The sequence below is a fragment of the Impatiens glandulifera genome, chromosome 3, assembly GCF_907164915.1.
Source record: "Impatiens glandulifera chromosome 3, dImpGla2.1, whole genome shotgun sequence".
Classification (NCBI taxonomy): domain Eukaryota; kingdom Viridiplantae; phylum Streptophyta; class Magnoliopsida; order Ericales; family Balsaminaceae; genus Impatiens; species Impatiens glandulifera.
This window is the reverse complement of record NC_061864.1, coordinates 54,998,851-55,020,408: the sequence shown is the minus strand read 5'-3', so window position 1 is coordinate 55,020,408 and position 21,558 is coordinate 54,998,851. Positions and strand designations below refer to the sequence as shown.

Here is a 21,558-nt window from a genome sequence, read left to right as displayed (position 1 = left end):
GAGAATAGCTATAGAATCTCATGTAAGACATTTATTAAAGGCCAAAGATAAATAACCAACCAAATATAAACTAGGAAGATCTCATGTAATGCACACGGATAAAAATATATTGTTACAACGTTCAGCGTTCATCAAATTTGGTGTTAATTAAAAATATAAAATATTATAGCCTAGTTGGTTAAAGAGTTGTACTAACTCTCGACTTGACAACCTGGACACTTTCAAAATTAAACATTATTATATATATATATATATATATATATATATATATATATATATATATATATATATCAAAATTAAGCATTATTATATATATATATATATTAGTTAGTTAAAAAGTTGAAATTTATATTAATATAAAGTGTTATTAGTCTAGTTGATTAAAAAATAATATATATTTTTTTTTTTAGATTGGGAGTAATGGAACTACTACAGGTACAAGAGTCCGGCCTCCCCAACCCTATTTTTTTTTTAATATAATAATTGAGCCCACCTTTTCCTCTTTGACGGCCCATCTCTGATTTCTTCTTCTCTATTCCCATTCATCTAATCTCTCAGATCTCTCGGGACTTGGTAAAATGATTCTCGTATACTTGGGAAATTGTATAAAAATATATTAATATAAATTAAAATTTATAATATAAACCAATTAAATTACATCAACCATCATATAATAATTAATAAAATATAATAAAGAGAATAAAAAATTTAATATAAAACTTATTAATAATTTATTTTAGTTTTGACTAATTATTTCTTTTTTTATATTTATTTATTTTACATCTGATTAATTTATTTATTTATATAATTTAATTGAGTAATAATAAGAAGAGAATAAACAAAATTAATAAATTTATAAGTATATTGATATTTATTGTTTATTTGGCATAATATTTTAATAATTATCAAAATTAATTTTATTCAAATAAACACATTTTTTTTAATTAAATTCAAATAAGCACCTAAAATTTATAATATAAACAAACCAAATATCAAATATTGATAATAATTAATAAATATATATATAAAGAGAATAAAAAATTAAATATTTTATTTATTAATATTTTATTTATTTTGACTAATTATTTCTACTTTTATTTATTTATATATATATATATATATATATTGAATTAATTGATTTATTTATATATTTTTTAAATGAGTAATAATAGGAAAAGAATAAAAAAAATAATCAAATTTAGAACTATATTAAATTATATATTAAATTAAAGAGAATATAGAATTAAATATAAAACTTATTAATATTTTTTTATTTTGATTAATTATTATTTTTATTTATATATATATATATATATTGAATTAATTAATTTATTTATATGTTTTTTAAATGAGTAATAATAAGAAAATAATAAAAAATTAATAAAGTTTATAAATATATAAAAATTAAATATAAAATTTATTAATTATTACAAATAATATTATCAATAGTGATTAACCCAAACCAAACACTATCAATGGTAATGGTAATTATAACATGTCTTTATCCCAGAAATTCATTCTCCCAATTTGATATTTGTAAACTCATTCGTCTTACCAAACTTTATCCCAAAGATTTCACATGCAGTGATTATTTATTTTTGGAACAACAATTTCGGGCTTACTTATTTAATATGCGGGATTATCCTCAATTTTCTTCATTTGAAGACTTGGGAATTCTTGCTCAGAAATTGGTTGTAACAGAAAAACATATAGTCTTTCCATTGGTTTATCGATTGATAGAGTTGGCTTTAGTTTTACTAGTTGTAACTGCATCCGTTGAAAGAGTTTTTTCTGTAATGAAGACCGTGAAGACTGATTTGCGTAATCGAATGAGGAATGAATTGATGAATGATAGTTTAGTTGTATAAGTTGAGAAATATATTTTCTCAACAATTGAAAATGAGTCAATATTGCAATATTTTCAACAAATGGAATCTCGTAGAATAAATTTGTCTTCTTTTGTACCGACTCATGGACAATAATAATTTAATAATTGTGCTTATTAGTATTTTGTAATTGTGCTTGTTAGTATTTTTATGTAATTACCGAGTAAAATTTTAATTAGAAAATGCATTTATTTGATCACCAAAAAATGCTACGTTACTATGTATATTTGCCCCCCCCCGAGAAAACATTTTTGGGTCCGCCACTAGTTGCGAGTTCGAAATATACCTATAGCATTTTTAATTTTATTTTTAACCGTTTTAAGTTTATGGGCGGGTCAACCCAGAATCCGACCCAAGTATCCATTTACTCTCACATATATATCCAAATTAACCACAGTTGTTGACCCGGCAATCCGGACACTTTCAAAATTAAGAATCATTATATATATAGATTACTTAGTTAAAAAATTGAACTTATATTGTTACAACGTTTTGCTTTCATCAAATTTAGTGTTGAATTAAAATAATAAAGTGTTATTAACTTAGTTGGTTAAAAAGTTGTTCTTGTTTTTGTTAGGTTGCGAATTCAAAACATACTTATACATTTTTAATTTTATTTTTAACCGTTTTAAGTTTATGGGCGGCTCAACCCAGAATCCGACCCAAGTATCTATTTACTCTCACATATATATCCAAATTAATCACAGCTCTCGATCTGACAATTCGGACACATTCGAACCCTTTCAAAATTAAGCATATATATATATAATCAAATTATAAATTCATGAGTTATTTTTTCACAAAATATGAAAACTAAATTAACCTATTTTAACTTAACATATTTAGTGAAACTATAAGTGGGACATATTTTTATTTTATTTGTAACGATGGTTAATTAAAATATTTTGTTTTTTTAAAATAATAATTTTATATTCTATATTAATATTTATTAAATATTTTTATTTAAATAATCTATTTATTCATAATTTTAAATAAACAAAATTATTTAAATAATTACATTAGTTATTTAACCTGAATCCAAACAAGGTGTGATTGATTTATTGAAGTACGTTATTTTTTATCCAAAAGTATAAAAAAGCATATTTCAAAATAGAGATTGTCACTGCATCTTCCTATAGCCTCATATCATTTAATTACATATTCTCATCTTAGTGTGAAATCTGATGAAATTTTGTTTCAGCTATAAAATATTAAGTGTTAGAGATTATACAATTTTCATACCAAACATAACTGGATTTGTATAAAAAAAATATATTCATTATTTATTTATTAAATATAATTAAACCTAAATACATAATTTTATTAAGTAAAGCATTATTGATGGACAATTCCTTTCAAAGAGGTATTTTTTTCTCTCAATCCATATAAGAGTAAACTAACTAATTTAACAAGGTATATTACTACTATTTTAAATATATGATCGTTAAATTTTATGAATTTATTAATAATTTTGATCCTAAACAAAATTCTATATAAAAAAAATAATATATATATATATATATATTTATAGATTAAAAATATTTAATCTTTATTCAACTAAATAAATTTATATAATTAATTCTGTAAATATAATTTATTTTATTATTTATTTACTATTATTATTTAATTAATTTTATAACTCATGTTCTCAATTTTCACACTTAAAATACTTTAAAATAAAATGAAATAATAATGGTAAAAGTCTCTAAACTCAAAAAAAAAAAACTAATCATAATGGTAAAAGTCTCTTAAACTCAAAAAAAAAAAAAACTAATATATTTTAAAAATACATTTTACTATTACAATTTAAAACTTAGTAAACTCTCAAATTTTACTTCTAGCAAAAAAATAAAAATAAAAATAAAAGTGGGGTGCGTTATTAAATTGGTTGGTTGGACATATTTAAAATAATGAACTTACTCAATTTGACCCCTTTTTTTAAGTTTAAAATAATGATGAAAATGGAAAAAGTCATTAAAAAAACATTTTTTTCTATAATAATATCAAAAACATTAACAAAAATATTTTAATATATAAAGTAGTGGAGAAAATACATATAAATTAGTGTTCTTTTTTTAAAATTTATAAAACAATGAAAAAAAGTAAGAAGAATTATATAAAGTAGTGTTCTATGCCTTATGCCTCCATGACAATAAAATACCCTAACATGTACTATTCAATTAACCACAATAAATTCAAAAAAATCAATCTGTCACAGTTTCAAAGTATCATCTTCATTAATATAGGTTTCAAAAGATGTTTCCAAAGTTAAAAGTAAATCTAAATCATTGGAAAATCCAGACAAACAAAAAAATTAGATAATTTTTCATAGTTACAGCAGCAAAAACTAACCTTATTTCTTCAAGTCCTCTTTCTGCGCTTAAATTCTTTCAGATTCTTGATATGAAACGCAATAACTTCCTTCAGTGTAGCTTGTCTATTCTCCTTAAAGTTCCATAGTACTGAAACTACATAACTGCCACTAGGGTTATATTCATTCATTTCTTTCATCGCTACGACAACTGCTTCGTACACCTCAACTCCGAGTTCTTCCTTTAGACTTTTCAGATTTTCATCCTCTTCATTAACACTTAACTGAATTTTGTAGACAAAAATACACAAACAATTAGTGTTTCAGTTTGAATTTGAGAAGGCGTAAGATGTTTTGTACCTCGTGTTCTCCTTCTGCATTCATAATGACCCTAAAGGGATGCCATTCAGGGTCTTTCATATTTTCTTGCCAAGAGGAACATAGCTCTAAGGCTTTAATGTCTACATCTGAAGATGGGTATTTTCTTTTGCAAGCAATCTGGAAGGGCTTTCTATCAATCTCTCCCATTCTTTTAATCCCAATACTAGCACAACTACCCATCGACTCTTCAAGATCCTGAACAAACGAATAAAGAGGTTTAATCTAATACAAAAGTTTTAATGAATCTACTTCTTAAGCCACAATCCATATTAGGATTGAGATGATTCCATACCTTAATAAACTCTTTACGAGCTTCTTGTACTTCGTCATTGCTCATTCTTTCTTTGATCAACAGGATTTGATTTAGGTCCTCTAGATCAATCATCTCATTTTGCTTTTGTTCCAGTTCGTCATTCAACTTTTTAATCATCTTTTGTAAGGCCTCGTCATCTTCATCTCCAAGATGTTTTATCACCTGCATTTTAACTTTCAGATCTTCAATTTCCATCTCTAGCATCTGTTGGGCATCCAGTTGTTTTTCCAGTACAAGAATTTTAGCTAATGCCTCCTGTTTCTCCTTCTACATGTTCAAGATCAAACTCATAAAACCTCTAAAAAGAAATTAAGAACATGTGTAAATGTGATCAGATAAAATTATGAACCTTATGCTCTTCAACCAATCTCAAGACATTCTCGTCATACTTCTTCTGCTTCAAGGATGGCATTTCAAGTGAATTGTTTTTAGTTGTATTCTATAAAAAGCAACATGAAAATAAGCACTATCAATTTCTGGACCTATAGTTTTTAAAGTGATGATAGAAAAACACGAGCCAATACTATAGTTTTCAGTTTGATTGATAAAATAATATCAACCAACAGTAAAGATGAAATGTTGGTGACAACATTAGAGAACCTCTTGCTTCTCATCATCCAATTTCTGTCTTTCGCGATCAGTCAAAGCTTCACGTTTGTTTAACTCTCTGTTCCAGGAATCAAGTTCCTTCCTCCTAACTTCCAGTTCATGTTTTATCTTCTCCTGCTCATCTAAAATTGTACGCACAAACTCTTGTGAAAGCTGCTGCATCTTCTTTGTTTCTTCAAGTAACATCTTCGTTATTGTTGCACTCTATAGAAAGCAACAAGGCATGTAAATAAGAGCAACTACTACAGTTTTCAAATAAGCCACACCTGATATTAAAAAAAAAACAGTGAAGAAGAGGAAAGAACATGAATTAAGTAAATCTGTTCATGTCAGCATTAGGAAAATAAAACCTTTTTCTTCTCGTCATCCAATTTCTGCTTTATTCGTTTATGAAAAGCTTCATGATCGTTGTTTATCTTTCTGCTCCAAGAATCAAGTTCTTTCCTATTTGCCTCAATCATCTTACTTAAACCCAATGTGGTAAGATTCATATCACTCTCCATTTGATGAAGATATTCGTTTGCAAGGTCATCCTCAGAAGTAATCTGTTTACTGTCCATCTTCATCTAAGAAGAACACAAAACATAAATACAATAAATTGTAAAATGCAGTATGCATTCACAGTAGTGTATCATTTTGGCTAGCCATAAATAACAACAGCTAACAAGAATGAACCCTTAACATAAACAGAGTCAATTTGCATGGACAATTTCTATTCCAATAGAAATACCTAAAATTTCTTCATAAATCAACTTGCTAAGTGATCAACTAAAAAGGAAAAGTGAAGTAAATAGTAAAAGAATAATCCTCGCCACTTCAGTTACAAAATGAATACGTGAATCTTAAGAGAGAAACGAAACATTGGTACCGGAAAATCTGATCGCCGGCAACTCCTGCCGTGAATGGTTGGTTGAGACAAAACCCTACCTTCTCTGCAAATGGGGATGATCCATTTTCCCTCTCTTTTAAGTGTTTGTTTGATTTGGATTTAAGGTTATGTTCAACTCAAATATTTATTCTTAAATTTAAAATGTATAAAATGTAGTAATTATCCTTATCAAATAATAATTTATTTTTAACTCAAAAACTTAAACTCAAAATAATATTTTCAAAATATTATTTTTATAATATTTTTTAATTTTTCAATATTATTTATATATTTATCTAAAATTACAGATTAAAGATATAACTTTAGAATAATTTATTAATTATTTTTAAATTCCCATTCAATTAAAGAAAATTTTAATAAAATTAATTATTATATTTTTCAGTTTTTCTACCTGCTTTATTTTATTAAAATTGTTTTAATTATTTATTATTTTTTTATTAATATTATTTATTATTATAAATTTATAATATGTAAAAATATAAAATATAAATATAAATAAAATTTAAATATAAGTTAATTATATAAACAAATTAAAATTATCTTGAATTAAATATATAAATAAATAAAAACATATAAATAAATTAAAATATAAATAAGTTATATAAATTAATTAAAAACAAACTAAAAGAACTATAATAAAACTTTTAAAAACTTTTTTTTGAGTAGGTGAAGAATGTCCCTGCATATTTAAATTTGAAAGAAAGAGATTTTGTAGAAAAACAAAAAAAAATACAGTTGACTTTATAAATAAGCTGGACTTTTGAGGGTTAAAACTTATAATGGAGTTGAGCTGGTAAGTGGGTTGGAAATGAATGATTTAATGAATAAAATATTTACAATGATATATTTCAAGCTATTTGATATATGAGATATAAGATTATATCTACAATAAATTAGAATAAATTAGAATGGTTATTTGGTTGATTATTATTTATATCTACATGATTAATTAACTATTTTTACCATTTACAAGAATGTATAAATTTTAATATTCCTCTTTTATCCTTTAGTTTTATAAAATTATTAAAAAGTTAATTTAATTTTTATATTTAAAATATAATAATATTAATATTAATATAAAATTATAACTAAATACTTATTTATATTTAATTATGTTTAATTTTTTAATTTAAATAATAATAATAATAAATACGATAATTATTTATTTTTATTTGATTTTATAATTTTATATATTTTATTTATCTTTGTAAACAAAAAATTTATATTTTATAAGTATACAAAATTTAATTGTAAAATTTTTATGTATAATTAAATATAATAATTATTTTAAAAAACTAATAATGTTAATTAAAAAATAATAGTAATGTATAATATTAATTTATAAAATAAAATTGTATTTATAATTAGTCATATATAAAATTAATATATAAAATTATTAATAAATGATATTTGTAATTAATTATATAAATTAGTAATATTATTAATTAATATAACTTATATCTATATAATTTATTTTTGAAACTAATTTATAATTATACCATTTTTAATTTCAAATAATATTTTATAAAATTATTATTATTAATATTTATTTTATAAAACAATTAATATTTATTTTATATACAAATATTTATAATAATACATAAATTTAAAAAATAATTATTAAATATTAATTCACATATAAATAACATTTATTTATATAATTATATAAGTTAAATTATATAAAGTAATTAAAACCATATAATAGTATTGTTTATATAAAAAAAATACATTTATATAATAATTATATTAATTTCAATATAATTCACAACAATTTATCTATAAGATAAATATTAAAATAAAAAAAAATAATATATATAAATATAAGGGTAAAATAGTCTTTTAAAATTTATACTCTCTTATATTACCAACTAAACACAAAAAAATAAAATTTATATAATTTATACATATTTTATATTCTTTATCCAACACTAATAACGTATATAATTTATACTTTGTATGGTAATATCTTTTTATAATTTATACCCTACTTATATTATTAGAATCGCTTACCAAACGCTACCTCAAAATACAAAATTGTGTTTCTTTGAATTATATTAGTCAATTGAATGCATAATAATTTATATGCTTAAAATAAAAATATATAAATGTTAAAAAGAATAAAAAATAAGACAAATCCAAAAATTATTTACCTTCAATTTTGAATCCACAAGTATTTCAGTATCTCCCATTTTATCATTGTTATATTGGAATAGATTTATTTTACTCCAAAATGAAGATTTCATGATAGTATATTATTTGTTCAATTTTTTATCTTAAATTATACATTAAATTTATGTCTTTAATTATTATCACTATCAGATAATATCAGATAATACGTAAAATAAATATCAACATTTTATTTATCTCAAAATTTAAATTTTCACATATAGTATTAAATTTATAAATAAAATAGGTAGCTAATTAAATTAAGTAATTTTTATTAATTTTAATATTAAAATATTATATATTAGAATTTTAATTAGAATGAAGTGTTGAATATTTTTCCGTTTACATAGAGGTTTACATAAAGAAGAGATAGATGCATTTGTACATTCCAATCTTTATTGCACACTATTAACTAAATGCGTTTGTCACGTTCTTTCCGAAAGATCACGTTCTTTCCGAAAGAAGGTAAAAAAAAAAGTCAATTTATGCCCATTAGGGACTGAATCCGTAGTAGCCCAAACTGAACCATTTTTGAATCTGAAGTTCAATTTCACGTCTATTGATATTGATGTATGTATCCCATGCATGGAGACTTTCAAAATTATTGCTGGTCAAAGACCAAATTACCAATTAATGGTTATTAAATAGGTCAAAAGCTGGACAAGTATGATATATTATGAGATAGCTTACTTAATGAATAAATAAATGAATAAATAAATGAATAAATTTAAAATCCATTCAAAAGATTGAGAATAGCTAAGGAATCTCATGTAAGATGGTTTATTAAAGATAAACATTTTCCAGTAGAAAATATCTTCGTGATGATGTAGACTCAAATGGAATCAATCCAAACCTTTCGAACTCATGATTATGGCGCATTTTATCTTATTTTCTCTCAAAATAATTTCATGTTTTAATAAAAGACAACTAAATTAACCTATTTTGTGATGATGTAGACTCAAATGGAATCAATCCAAACCTTTCGAACTCATGATTATGGCGCATTTTATCTTATTTTCTCTCAAAATAATTTCATGTTTTAATAAAAGACAACTAAATTAACCTATTTTAACTGAATATATTTTGAGTGAAAATTAAAAGTGGAAATGTTTTTTTTTTAATGATGGTGAACTAAAATATTAAAAAAAATTATTTTTTAAATAATAATTTTATGTTCTATATTAATATTTGTTAAATATTTTTATTTATAAAATCTATTTATTCATAATTTTAAATAAACAAAATTATTTAAATAATTACATTAGTTATTTAACCTAAAACAAGGTGTAATTGATATATTGAAGTTTACATTATCTTTTATCCAAAAGCATAACAAAGCCTATTTCAAAATAGAGATCATCATTGCATCCAAAGATGACAATTTAAAACCGTTCCGCAAAAATCGAACTGAATTATTCCGTTTGGAATGGTTTTTCCCCGAAATAGAACGCGAATGGGGAGGGGATGGTATTTGGGGAGGGGATGGTATTTGTGTTTCCCGTCCCAACTTCACACTGACTCTGCCTCGCAAAAACATAATTAAATATATTAAATCACTAATATTTTTTTTATTCATTATATTTTATAAGAGTAGTAATGTTATTTCATTCTAATAATATAAAATTTTAATATATTATCATATATATTATATTAAAAACTTTGTATATATAATTTTATTGTATAATTTTTAATTATTTAAATTTTTTTTTATTAACGGTGTCTTGCGGGATTCCCCGAAGTCGAAAAAAATCGAACAGGATGGGGATGGTATTAAAAAATCCTTAGAATTAAAACGGTGCGGGGATGATAACTGCATTCCTCGCCCCATTCTCATCCCTAATTGCATCTTCCAATTTTCATACCTTTTAATTATATATTCCCATCTTAGTGTGAAATCTGATGAAATTTTGTTTCAACTATAAAATATTAGGTGGTAGGAGATATACAATTTTCATATCAAACATAACTGGATTTGTACCCCAAAAAAAAATATTCATTAAAAATATTCATTAACAATTTATTAAGTATAATAAACCTAAATACATCATTTTATTAAGCAAGCCATTATTGATAGGCAAGTCCTCTCAATTCTTATTCACATAGGTATTTTTTCTATCAATAGATATAAGAGTAAACTAACTCATTTAACTTACATAAATTCTTAAACAAGTTAAACTATTATGATTTTAAATTTATGATCATTAAATTTTATGAATTTATTAATAATTTCAATCCTAAACAAAATTATATATATATATATATAAGGATTAAAAATTTATTTTTTATTCAACTAAATAAATTTTGTAAATATAATTAATTTTATAACTCATGTTCTCAATTTTCACACTTAAAATACTTTAAAATAAAATGGAATCAAAGTGGTAAAAGTCTCTTAAACTAATAAAAATAAAATAATAAATAACTAACATCCCCTTCCTATGGCAGGAGGTTTCACTCCTCTATATTCAAATCAGGTTCATTTTACTATTACAATTTTATAATTTAAAATTTAGTAAACTTTCAATTTTTACTTCTAGCAAAAATAAATAAGAGTAAAAGTGGGTGCTTTTATAATTTAAAATTTAGTTTAAATTTGGTAAACTCTCAATTTTTACTTCTAGCAAAAATAAATAAGAATAAAAGTGGGTGCTTTATTAAATTGGTTGAACATATTTAAAATAATCTAACTTACTCAATTTCACCCATTTGTTTAAGTTTATCAAACCATGCTTTTCCAAAAATGGAAAAAGAGTCGTTAAAAAAACTTTTTTCCCTATAATAATATCAAAAACATTAACAAATCTATATATATATAATGATGCTTAATTTTTAAAGTGTCCGAATTGCCGGGTCGAGAGCTGTGGTTAATTTGGATACTTGGGTCGGATTGTGGGTTGACCCGTTTTTAAATTTAAAACGGTTAAAAATAAAATTAAAAATACTAGAGGTATGTTTCGAACTTGCAACCTAACAAAATAAGTACAACTCTTTAACCAACTAGGCTACAAAGACTTTATATTTTAAATTCAACACCAAGTTTGATAAACGTGAGACGTTTTAATATTAATATAAGTTCAACTTTTTAACTAACTAATATATATATATATATAATGATCCTTAATTTTTAAAGTGTCTGGATTGCCGGGTCAGAGCTGTGGTTAATTTGGATACTTGGGTCGGATTGTGGGTTGACCCGTTTTTAAATTTAAAACGGTTAAAAATAAAATTAAAAATGATAGAGGTATGTTTCAAACTTGCAACCTAACAAAACAAGTACAACTCTTTAACCAACTAGGCTACAAAGACTTTATATTTTAAATTCAACACCAAATTTGATAAACGCGGGACGTTTTAATATTAATATAAGTTCAACTTTTTAACTAACTAATCTATATATGTGTTAAATGGATACTTGCGTCGGATTATGGGTTGACCCACCCATAAACTTAAAACGGTTAAAAATAAAATAAAAAATGTTGTCCGTAATTTTTTTTCACGGTTTTTATATTAATACTTGATATGAAACGCGATAACTTCCTTTAGTGTAGCTTGTCTATTCTCCTTAAAGTTCCATAGTTCTAAAACTACATACCTGCCACTAATATTATATTCATCCATTTCTTTTATGGCTACGGCAACTGCGTTGTACACCTCAACATCGAGGTCTTCCTTTAGACTTTTCAGTTTTTCATCATTTTCATCAACAATTATCTGAATTTTGTAGACAAAAATACACAAACAATTAGGGTTTCTGTCTGAATTTGAGAAGGCGTAAGATGTTTTGTACCTCGTGTTCTCCTTCTGCATTCATGATGACCCTAAAGGGATGCCATTCAGGGTCTTTCATATTTTCTTGTCAAGAGGAACATAAGGCTTTAATGTCTACATCTGAAGATGGGTATTTTCTTTTGCAAGCAATCTGGAAGGGCTTTCTATCAATCTCTCCCATTCTTTTAATCCCAATACTAGCACAACTACCCATCGACTCTTCAAGATCCTGAACAAACGAATAAGACGCTTCGTCAAAAGATATAATCGTTTCGTTCACCGTTGTCGTGATAAAGTCACCTACCATTGTTTTCGTTTTGAAGAACTCCCGGACTTCCTTATCGTAGAAAATAAACGGCCTACTGAGATACTTCCTGAGACCGGAATACTCTAGAGATCTGAACATGTCGACCGCCTCCTGTTGATCAAACGCATACACAAAGGCAAAATCCACCTCAGATTCCTCAGATTCTTCTTCTTCTCTTGCCATGAAGCATGTAACCTCGTCATCATCACTATCGCTGGATGAATAGTAAGAATCATTATAGCTCCGTTTGTTCTTCCTGTCCCCTACCAAGAGAGCCTTCAACTCCTTTTCTTCGTCCTTCTTCTTCTCATCACGCTTCGGCTCTCGACATTCCAATTGGTAATGACCTAAGTTTCCATAGTTAAAATACTTCACATTAGCTTTAGATTTCTTATTATCATTTGAATTTTAAGAGTTTGAGTTAGAGTTGCTCTTCTTCATGAAGTCGTCAAACTTCTTCACGAAGAGAGACATGGCATCACTACTGAGCTGCCAGGCAGCTGTCTTCACATTAGGAGAAACTCGTGGTTCTTCTACAGTCACCAAGGCTTTGGCAATGATGATGGACGAGGGTTGATCTTCTTCAATCCTTAGTTCAACTCGAACTCATAAGCCTTGAGATCAGCAAACAAATCGAAGAACACGATCTTGTTGAGGTCTTTGGATTCCCTCATAGCCATCGTCTTTATGTCCCATTCCCTTGGTAAAGAACGCATGACCTTGATAGCAATCTCCCTGTTTCTATAGGTCATGCCAAGAATAGATAGAGTGGAGACAACTTTTATGAACCTTGCATTAAACTCGGTCATTTTTCTCTAGGACGCATTTTGAAACTGTCGAACTATTAAGTGAAAACCATAATCTTGTTCTCCTTTGTTTTCTCATTGCCCTCACATAGTTGGGTGAGTCTGTCCCAGATCTCCTTGGTAGTCTCACACTCGATGATTTAGTTGAACATGTTGTCATTAAGAGATCTGTACAAGACGTCTAATGCCATATTGTTGAGGTTGTTTCTCCTCTTGTCTTCACTGGTCCATTCGGATTTCTCCTTTCAATCTTGATGGGACCATCTGTGATAACACTCCACATGTCGTCATGAAGAGAGGAAAGGTGAGCACGAACTCTCTTCTTCCACACAATATAGGTTTCTTTTGAGAATGTGGGGATTGCGGTAGCACGGACATCATTGGATATGGTCGACATTCTTGGTGATAGCTTGAGAATAGAAACAAAGCTCTGATACCAATTGAAAGGATCAGTGACACAAATAGAGACGGGGGTCTAACTATTGATGACAACTTTTTGTAAAAACGGTTTGATAGAAATATTGTTAGGAATTTATATCACTTTCTATTCTTCAAAAACCTTTTTAAACTCTTGAAGCGATTCAAGTGCGGAAACGTTTGTTTATGTTTAAAGATAAGAACCAATGATAGAGAAGATGACAGAATTTAAAAGACACAACATGTTGTTTATGGATGTTCGGAGAAAACTCTCTTACGTCACCCCTTCTTCCAAACACCAGAAGGATTCACTATATTTTTTCTTTGAATCAAATACAGTTTCCTTGCTAGCTAACTGTTGAACAGAATAGACTCTATTCAACTTACAGTATGTTTAAGAATATCACTCAAATAGACAATGTTTTGATTCTATCTCTCTCTTGATGTACAAAATCAGTAAGCAAGTAAGCAATTCGTAAGATGATGTGTAAGTCTGGACGCTCGTCTGTTGTCCTTGAAGATCTTTAAATAGAAGACAAGTAACAACGGTCGAATCTTCTGCATTGAAACATGGCAAGCACCCATTGGAAAGCCTCCATAGTACACGAGTATAACACACTTTATGCACAAAGATCGTGGCTGTACTAATCTGGTAGTGCGCCGAATATTCTTCTAGAATTGTCTTGTAAGGAACAAGTAGTGTAAATAATATTTACTTACGTGGCATTCATTCATTGGATCTAACTAGCTGTCGTACTGATCTGCAACAGATGAGTGGAGCAGGAGTAACATACAGCTAGTTGATCGTGGGTAAACGGTTTCTGACTTCAAGCAACAACTGAAGCGAGACATTAGACGTTCTCCATTAGACTAACAAGTCTAATGAAGTTAGACACCTACGTCTAATAGCGTGATTTATTAGACTACCAAGTCTAATGGAGTTAGACTACATGTCTAACTACGGGTCACTTCAGACTAGTCTGAAGGAGTTAGACGCCCTGTGTCTAGCTTTCATCCGTTAGACTACACGTCTAACTATGTGTCTGTTAGACTTCACGTCTAACTACGTGTCTGTTAGACTGCACCTCTAACTATGTGTCTATTAGACTGCATGTCTAAATACGTGTCTGTTAGACTGCACGTCTAACTACGTGTCTGTTAGACTGCACGTCTAACTACGTGTCTGTTAGACTGCACGTCTAACTACAAGTCTGTTAGACTACACGTCTAACTACGTGTCTGTTAGACTGCACGTCTAACTACGTATCTGTTAGAATGCACGTCTAACTACGTGTCTGTTAGACTGCACGTCTAACTACGTGTCTGTTAGACTGCACGTCTAACTACGTATCTATTAGACTGTACGTCTAACTACTAATACGTCTAATAGACTTGATTCAACCCAAGTTTAACTTATCATATTTTGATGCACCTGCAAAAAAACACTTAGACGGATTAATTTCATTCTTATTTAAGTTTTACACAAGTTCATCATCAAATTATCATTAGTCAAACTAATTTTACCCAATAGAATATGACACTTCTAGAGAGGGTGAGAGCTATATTAGCGTCTTCTGGGTTTATTAAGAAGTTTTGGGGAGATTCTGTACATACTATTGCTTATTTAATAAATAGGTCCCCTAATGTTCCATTAGGAGGGAAATGTCCTAAATTTGTGTTTTCAGGTAAATCTCTAGATTTGAGCAACTTGGAAGTTTTTGGCTGTGTTGACTATGTGCATCAGAAGGTTGACAAGTTGGAGCCTAGGTCCAAGAAATGTGTATTCTTAAGCTACCCTGAAGGGGTAAAAGGTTATAGGCTTTAGGATAAGAGTGAATCTGGGGTTATGATTGTGATAAGTAGAGATGTTGTCTTAAATGAGAATGATTTTCTTTGTTTGCCTATGTCCTCCACTCATGTTAATGATGCTCCTAATAAGGTGGAGCATGTGCCTGTAGTTTTTGATCAACCTGTTGAACATGATGTGAATGTTCTCAATGAGGTGGATCATGATAATGTGCATGATATTGATGATTTGCATGATTCAAATGTTTTGTCTAATTCACATGATTTTCTTGATGATTTGAATGATTCAAATGTATTGTCTGATTCACATGATTTGTCTAATGATTTGCATGACTATCAACTTGCTAGGGATAGAAGTAGAAGAACTATTAGATTGCCTGCTAGATTTAGGGATGATAATTTAAATGATTGCAATATGTTTGAATTTTCTTTTAACATGTTTGAATCCCTAGACTGTAATGAGCCTAGCCATTACAAAGAAGTTTTGTGGTCTAAGTTTTCTACTAAATAGATTATTGCTATGAATAATGAGATGAATTCCCTAAGAATCAATGATACTTGGAAACTTGTTCTTAAACCTCATAATTGTTCTTTAGTGGATTGCAATTGGTTGTATAAGGTGAAATAAGAGTCTAAAAAAGATAGATTCAAGGCTAGGTTAGTAGCTAAGAGATTTACTCAAAATGAGGGAATAGATTATGCTGAAATTTTCGCTCCTATTGTCAAATTCACTATTGTTAGAATCATGCTTGCTTTAGTTGCTCACTTTGATTGGGAATTGAAACAAATGGATGTTACTACTACTCTCTTACATGGTGAACTTGATAAGAATATTATATGCATTAACTTGAGGGGTTTGTTGACCCCAAGTTGTCGGATCATGTTTGTTTGTTAAAAAAAGCCTTTTATGGTTTAAAACAATCTCCTAGGTAATGGAATATCAAGTTCGATAAGTGAATACAATCTTTGATGTTTAAAAGAAGGTCTTATGATCATTGCCTTTATTTCAAAAATATAGACTCTATGCTTGTATTTCTTTTATTGTATGTGGATGACATGTTGATTGTTAGCCCATGTCTGAAGTCTGTTATGCATGTGCAAAAATTGATTTGTGAAAATTTTGACATGAAAGACTTAGGTGATGCTAAAAAGATTTTGGGCATGAATATCATTAGAGACAGAACAAAATTTTCTTTTGTGTTGAATCAAAGTGCATATGTTGCTAAAATTTTGAGTAAATTTTCTATGTCTAATGCTAAATCTGTGAATGTGCCTCTTGCTATCCACTTTATATTAAGTAAGGATCAGTCTCCTAAGATTAAAACTGAAATAACTAAAATTAAGAAGGTGCCTTATTCCAATTCTATAGGGTCTGTTATGTATCTCATAATTAACATTATGCCTAATATTGTATATACAATTAATTGCTTGAGTAAATTTATATTTAACCCTCGTATGCCTCATTGAAATGCTTTGAAATGACTTTTGAGATATCTAAAACCATTGTTGATGTTGGCTTGACTTTATTTAAGTGTTTTGTAGGTACTAAATTGGTTGGTTATGTGGATTCCAATTATGTTAATGATAGGGATAATAGAAAATCTATTACTTCATATGTGTTTACTTTGTGTGGCTCTTGCATAAGTTGGAAGTCTCAACTTTAGCCCATTGTTGCTTTATCTATTACAGAATCTGAGTATGTAGTTGCTATTGAAGCTTTTAAGGAAGAAATTTGGCTTAGGATTGTTTTGTCTGGAATTGGTTTTCTTGACACAAATGTGGTTGTGTTTTCTGATAGTAAATCTGTTATTCAACTGAGTAAAATTCATGTTTTTTATGATAGAACTAAACATATTGATGTTAGGTTTCATTACATTCGGGATATTAATGAAAAGGGAATTGTTAAGTTAGAGAAAATTCCTTCAAAATTTAATCCTGCTGATATGGGTACTAAGTGTTTACCTGTTGAAAAATTTATTTCTTGTCAACGGATTTTAAACTTTGACTTAGGGAAAGGTCTTTGAGGTTCGTCCTATATCATGCTTTGTGATTTTGCCTTTGTGATTTTCCCATGTTTTGTGCTCTTGCGTTTCATCTTTGTGATTTTCACATTCTTTGTGCTCTTGCATTTGATCTTTGTGTTTTTTTTTGTATATTTTGTGCTCTTGCGTTTGATCTTTGTGATTTTCTCATGCTTTGTGCTCTTGCGTTTGATCTTTGTGATTTTCGCATGCTTTGTGCTCTTGCATTTCATCTTTGTGTTTTTCGCATGTTTTGTGTTCTTGCCCTTGGTCTTTGTGACACGAGTTTACCTTGGGTATTCTATTTGTTGCCTCGGTGGTAATAAATTGGCGATGATGTGTCTTGTGATTCCGTGATTGTGTTTTGTACTATTTTTGGCCAAATGTGGAGATTGTTGGGTATTAGTTGACCCAACATTGTGGCCAAATCTCTAGTAACTCACTTACTGGACTTGACCTAATAATATAAATAGATACTACTCTCTTGGTGGAATGCAGACGTCAAACTCCTTTGTGGTGTTTGGAGACTAGAGAAAAGGTTGTCACCATTGGTGAGTTAGTGGTGCAACGAAATCGATAAACAAGAGGAATTGAGCCAAACATCAATCGCATTCACACCCAACAATACTATATTATTTGTTCATTTTTTATCCTAAATTATACATTAAATTTATGTCTTTAATTATTATCATATCAGATAATATGTAAAAAAGAATATCAAAATTTTGTTTATCTCAAAATTTAAATTTTCACATATAGTATTAAATTTATAAATAAAATAGGTAGCTAATTAAATTAAGTTATTTTTATTAATTTTAATATTTAAATATTATATATCAAAACTTTAATGAGAACCAAAATTTGGATATTTTTCCTTTATTTAGAGGAATAGATAGATACATTTGTCGTAAAGTACAATATTAACTAAATGCGTCTGTAACGTTCTTTCGGGAAAAACGTAAAAAACGTCAATTTATGCCCATTAGGTGACTTTCGCAGTCGCTTAAACTGAATCGACCTGAATCAGAAGTTCAATTTCACCTCTATTGATGTATGTATTCCACCAACTATTTGTAGATGATGATATGATGCATTGAGATTTTAAAAACTATTGGTGTCAAAGACTGTTACTAAAATAGGTCAAAATAGGTCAAAAGCTGGAAAAATATGATATATTATGGGACCGCTTATTTAATGAAATAAAAAAATGAATAAATTTAAAATTCATTTTAAAGGATTGAGAATAACTGAAGAATCTCATGTAAGACGATTTATTAAAAGCTAAAAATAAACAATTTTCAGTAGAAAATATCTTCGTGATGATATAAACTCAAATGGAATCAAACCTTTCGAACTCGTGATTATTGTGCATTTTATCTTATTTTTCCTCTAAATAATTTCATGTTTCAATAAAAGACAACTAAATTAATCTAACATATTTTGAGTGAAAATAAAAAGTGGGATATATATATATATTGTAATGATGGTAAACTAAAATATTTAAAAAAATTATTTTTTTAAAATAATAATTTTATATTCTATATTAATATTTGTTAAATATTTTTATTTAAAATATCTATTTATTCATAATTTTAAATAAAGAAAATTATTTAAATGATTATATTAGTTATTTAACCTAAATCCAAACAAGGTGTGATTGATATATTGAAGTTTATATTATTTTTGATCCAAAAGCATAACAAAGCCTATTTCAAAATAGAAATATCGTCATTGCATCTTCCTATATTCATATCATTTAATTAAAGTTCTTAGTGTGAAATCTGATAAATTTTGTTTCAGCTATAAAATATTAGGTGGTAGGAGATATACAATTTTCATATCAACCATAACTGGATTTGTATAAAAAAATATTCATTAACAATTTATTAAATATAGTAAACCTAAATACACCATTTATTAAGCAAGCCATTATTGATAGACAAGTCCTCTCAATTCTTATTAATGGAGATATTTTTTCTAACAATCAATATAAGAGTAAACTAACTAATTTAACTTAGATAAATTCTTAAAAAAGTTAAACTATTATCATTGTTAAATTTTAGGAATTTATTAATAATTTCAATCCTAAATATATATATATATATATATATATATATATATATATATATATATATATATATATATATATATATATATATATATATAAAGATTAAAAATTTATTCTTTATTCAACTAAATAAATTTATATAATTAATTTGTATATATAATTAATTTTATTATTTATTTACTATTATTAGTTAATTAATTTTATAACCCATGTTCTCAATTCATACTTAAAATACTTTAAAATAAAAATGGAATCATAATGGTAAAAGTTTCTTAAACTAAAAATAAATAAAAATAATAATAAATAACTAACATCCCCTTCCTCGTGACAGGAATTTCACTTCTCTTTTATTCAAATCCGGTACATTTTAATATTACAATTTTTTAATTAAAAATTTAATAAACTCTCAATTTTTACTCTTGGCAAAAATAAATAAGAATAAAAGTGGGTGCTTTATTAAATTGATTGGACATATTTAAAATAATCTAACTTACTCAATTTTAAGGCATGTGTGTTTTTCCGAAAATGGAAAAAGAGTCATTAAAAAAAAAATTCATTATAATAATATAAAAACATTAACAAAATTATTTTAATATATAAAATAGTGAAAAAAGTATATATAAATTAGTGTTATTTTTTTTTTTTAATTTATAAAACAATGAAAAAAATAAGAAGAATTATATAGAGTAGTGTTCATGCCTTATGCCTGAAAATAAAATACCTCACAATAAACATATATTGGATCAAACTTTATGAAGTTGGAAAAAGGTACGAAGATTTGAATCTATTAAGCAAACCTAAGAAAACAGCTCAGATATGGTTCAAACTTTGAAATATTCCTGCACACATGTAAAATGTAGAAGTTCTTATTCATTTTGCAGGTTTATTGGATACACCATTATACATGGACCCAATTACTGAAGGAGGAGAGCACATATCATTTGTTAGAATTAGCATTGAGGTGCATCCTAGAAGCACACTACCGAAGAGTATGACAATATTAGAAAGAAAAGGAAAATATACTGTCATGGAAATCACTTATGAGTGGAGGCCACAAAGATGCACTTTCTGTAATACCTTTCAACATGCAAGTCTGATTTAGCTTAGGAGGAAGATCAAAAAATTCATAAAGTCCATAAAATAAAGATGCAGAAAAATGAAACAAATGTGCCTTTTATCAAAGAGCAAAATGTGGTTAAAGATCAGGAAACAGAAGATAAAGAAAATTATGTATAAGAAGAAAGAAGTACGAAAAAGGAGGTGGAACCTCAACCTAATCATGTCGAAGAGATAGTTGAGTATTCTCAATCAAATCAAGTTGAAGTGGTTGCTGATGAAAACAAAGAGGAAGATACTCTAACTAATCAAGAGGAAAGAGAATTCCAAGGTTGATATAGAGGAATCCAAAGTTGTTGAGGATTTTAAAGTTGATGCTGAAAAAAATAAAGACAATGATCTCAAAATTCAAGTTGAGAACAACAAGGTGAAGAGCTCAGAAATCATAAAGAATAATTCTTTCTATCAAATTAGAACGGACTCATATAAAGCAAGAAAATCAAAATAAGAATATGCAGTATTCATAAACCTTTTCAGTTCATCACCTTTCATCGCAAGAGTAAAGGGAGAGGGAAGAAGAAGAACAAGGGAAAAAGTAAGACAACTTGTTGAAATATGAGGTTAGTATGGAAATAAAAATCCTGATTGGGATAATTAAGATTTGATACAGTTTATAATCATCTTTGTTTGTAATCTTTGTTTTTCGTATGTGTAATTGCTACTAATCAGATTTTTAAGGTCGTTTGATTGTCAT

General features: G+C 27.2%; 1 protein-coding gene across 2 annotated transcripts in view; it reads right to left on the bottom strand.

Moving 5' to 3' along the window:
• Positions 1 to 4,096: 4,096 nt before the first annotated feature.
• The window catches only part of LOC124931504 (factor of DNA methylation 2-like), a 36,249-nt gene continuing 18,787 nt past the window's right edge, over positions 4,097 to 21,558 (bottom strand). The window contains exons 1-7 of one of the 2 annotated variants that reach the window (XM_047471983.1): positions 6,369 to 6,439; positions 5,851 to 6,066; positions 5,492 to 5,704; positions 5,241 to 5,330; positions 4,871 to 5,158; positions 4,558 to 4,773; positions 4,097 to 4,481 (exon numbers count right to left, since the gene is read on the bottom strand). In XM_047471983.1, coding sequence (XP_047327939.1) covers positions 4,248 to 4,481; positions 4,558 to 4,773; positions 4,871 to 5,158; positions 5,241 to 5,330; positions 5,492 to 5,704; positions 5,851 to 6,066 — 1,257 coding nt within the window. In that variant the 5' untranslated portion in view covers positions 6,369 to 6,439 and the 3' untranslated portion in view covers positions 4,097 to 4,247. Of the gene's footprint in view, positions 4,482 to 4,557; positions 4,774 to 4,870; positions 5,159 to 5,240; positions 5,331 to 5,491; positions 5,705 to 5,850; positions 6,067 to 6,368; positions 6,440 to 21,558 lie in introns of those variants that run through there. The other variant, XM_047471984.1, reaches the window with a different exon arrangement.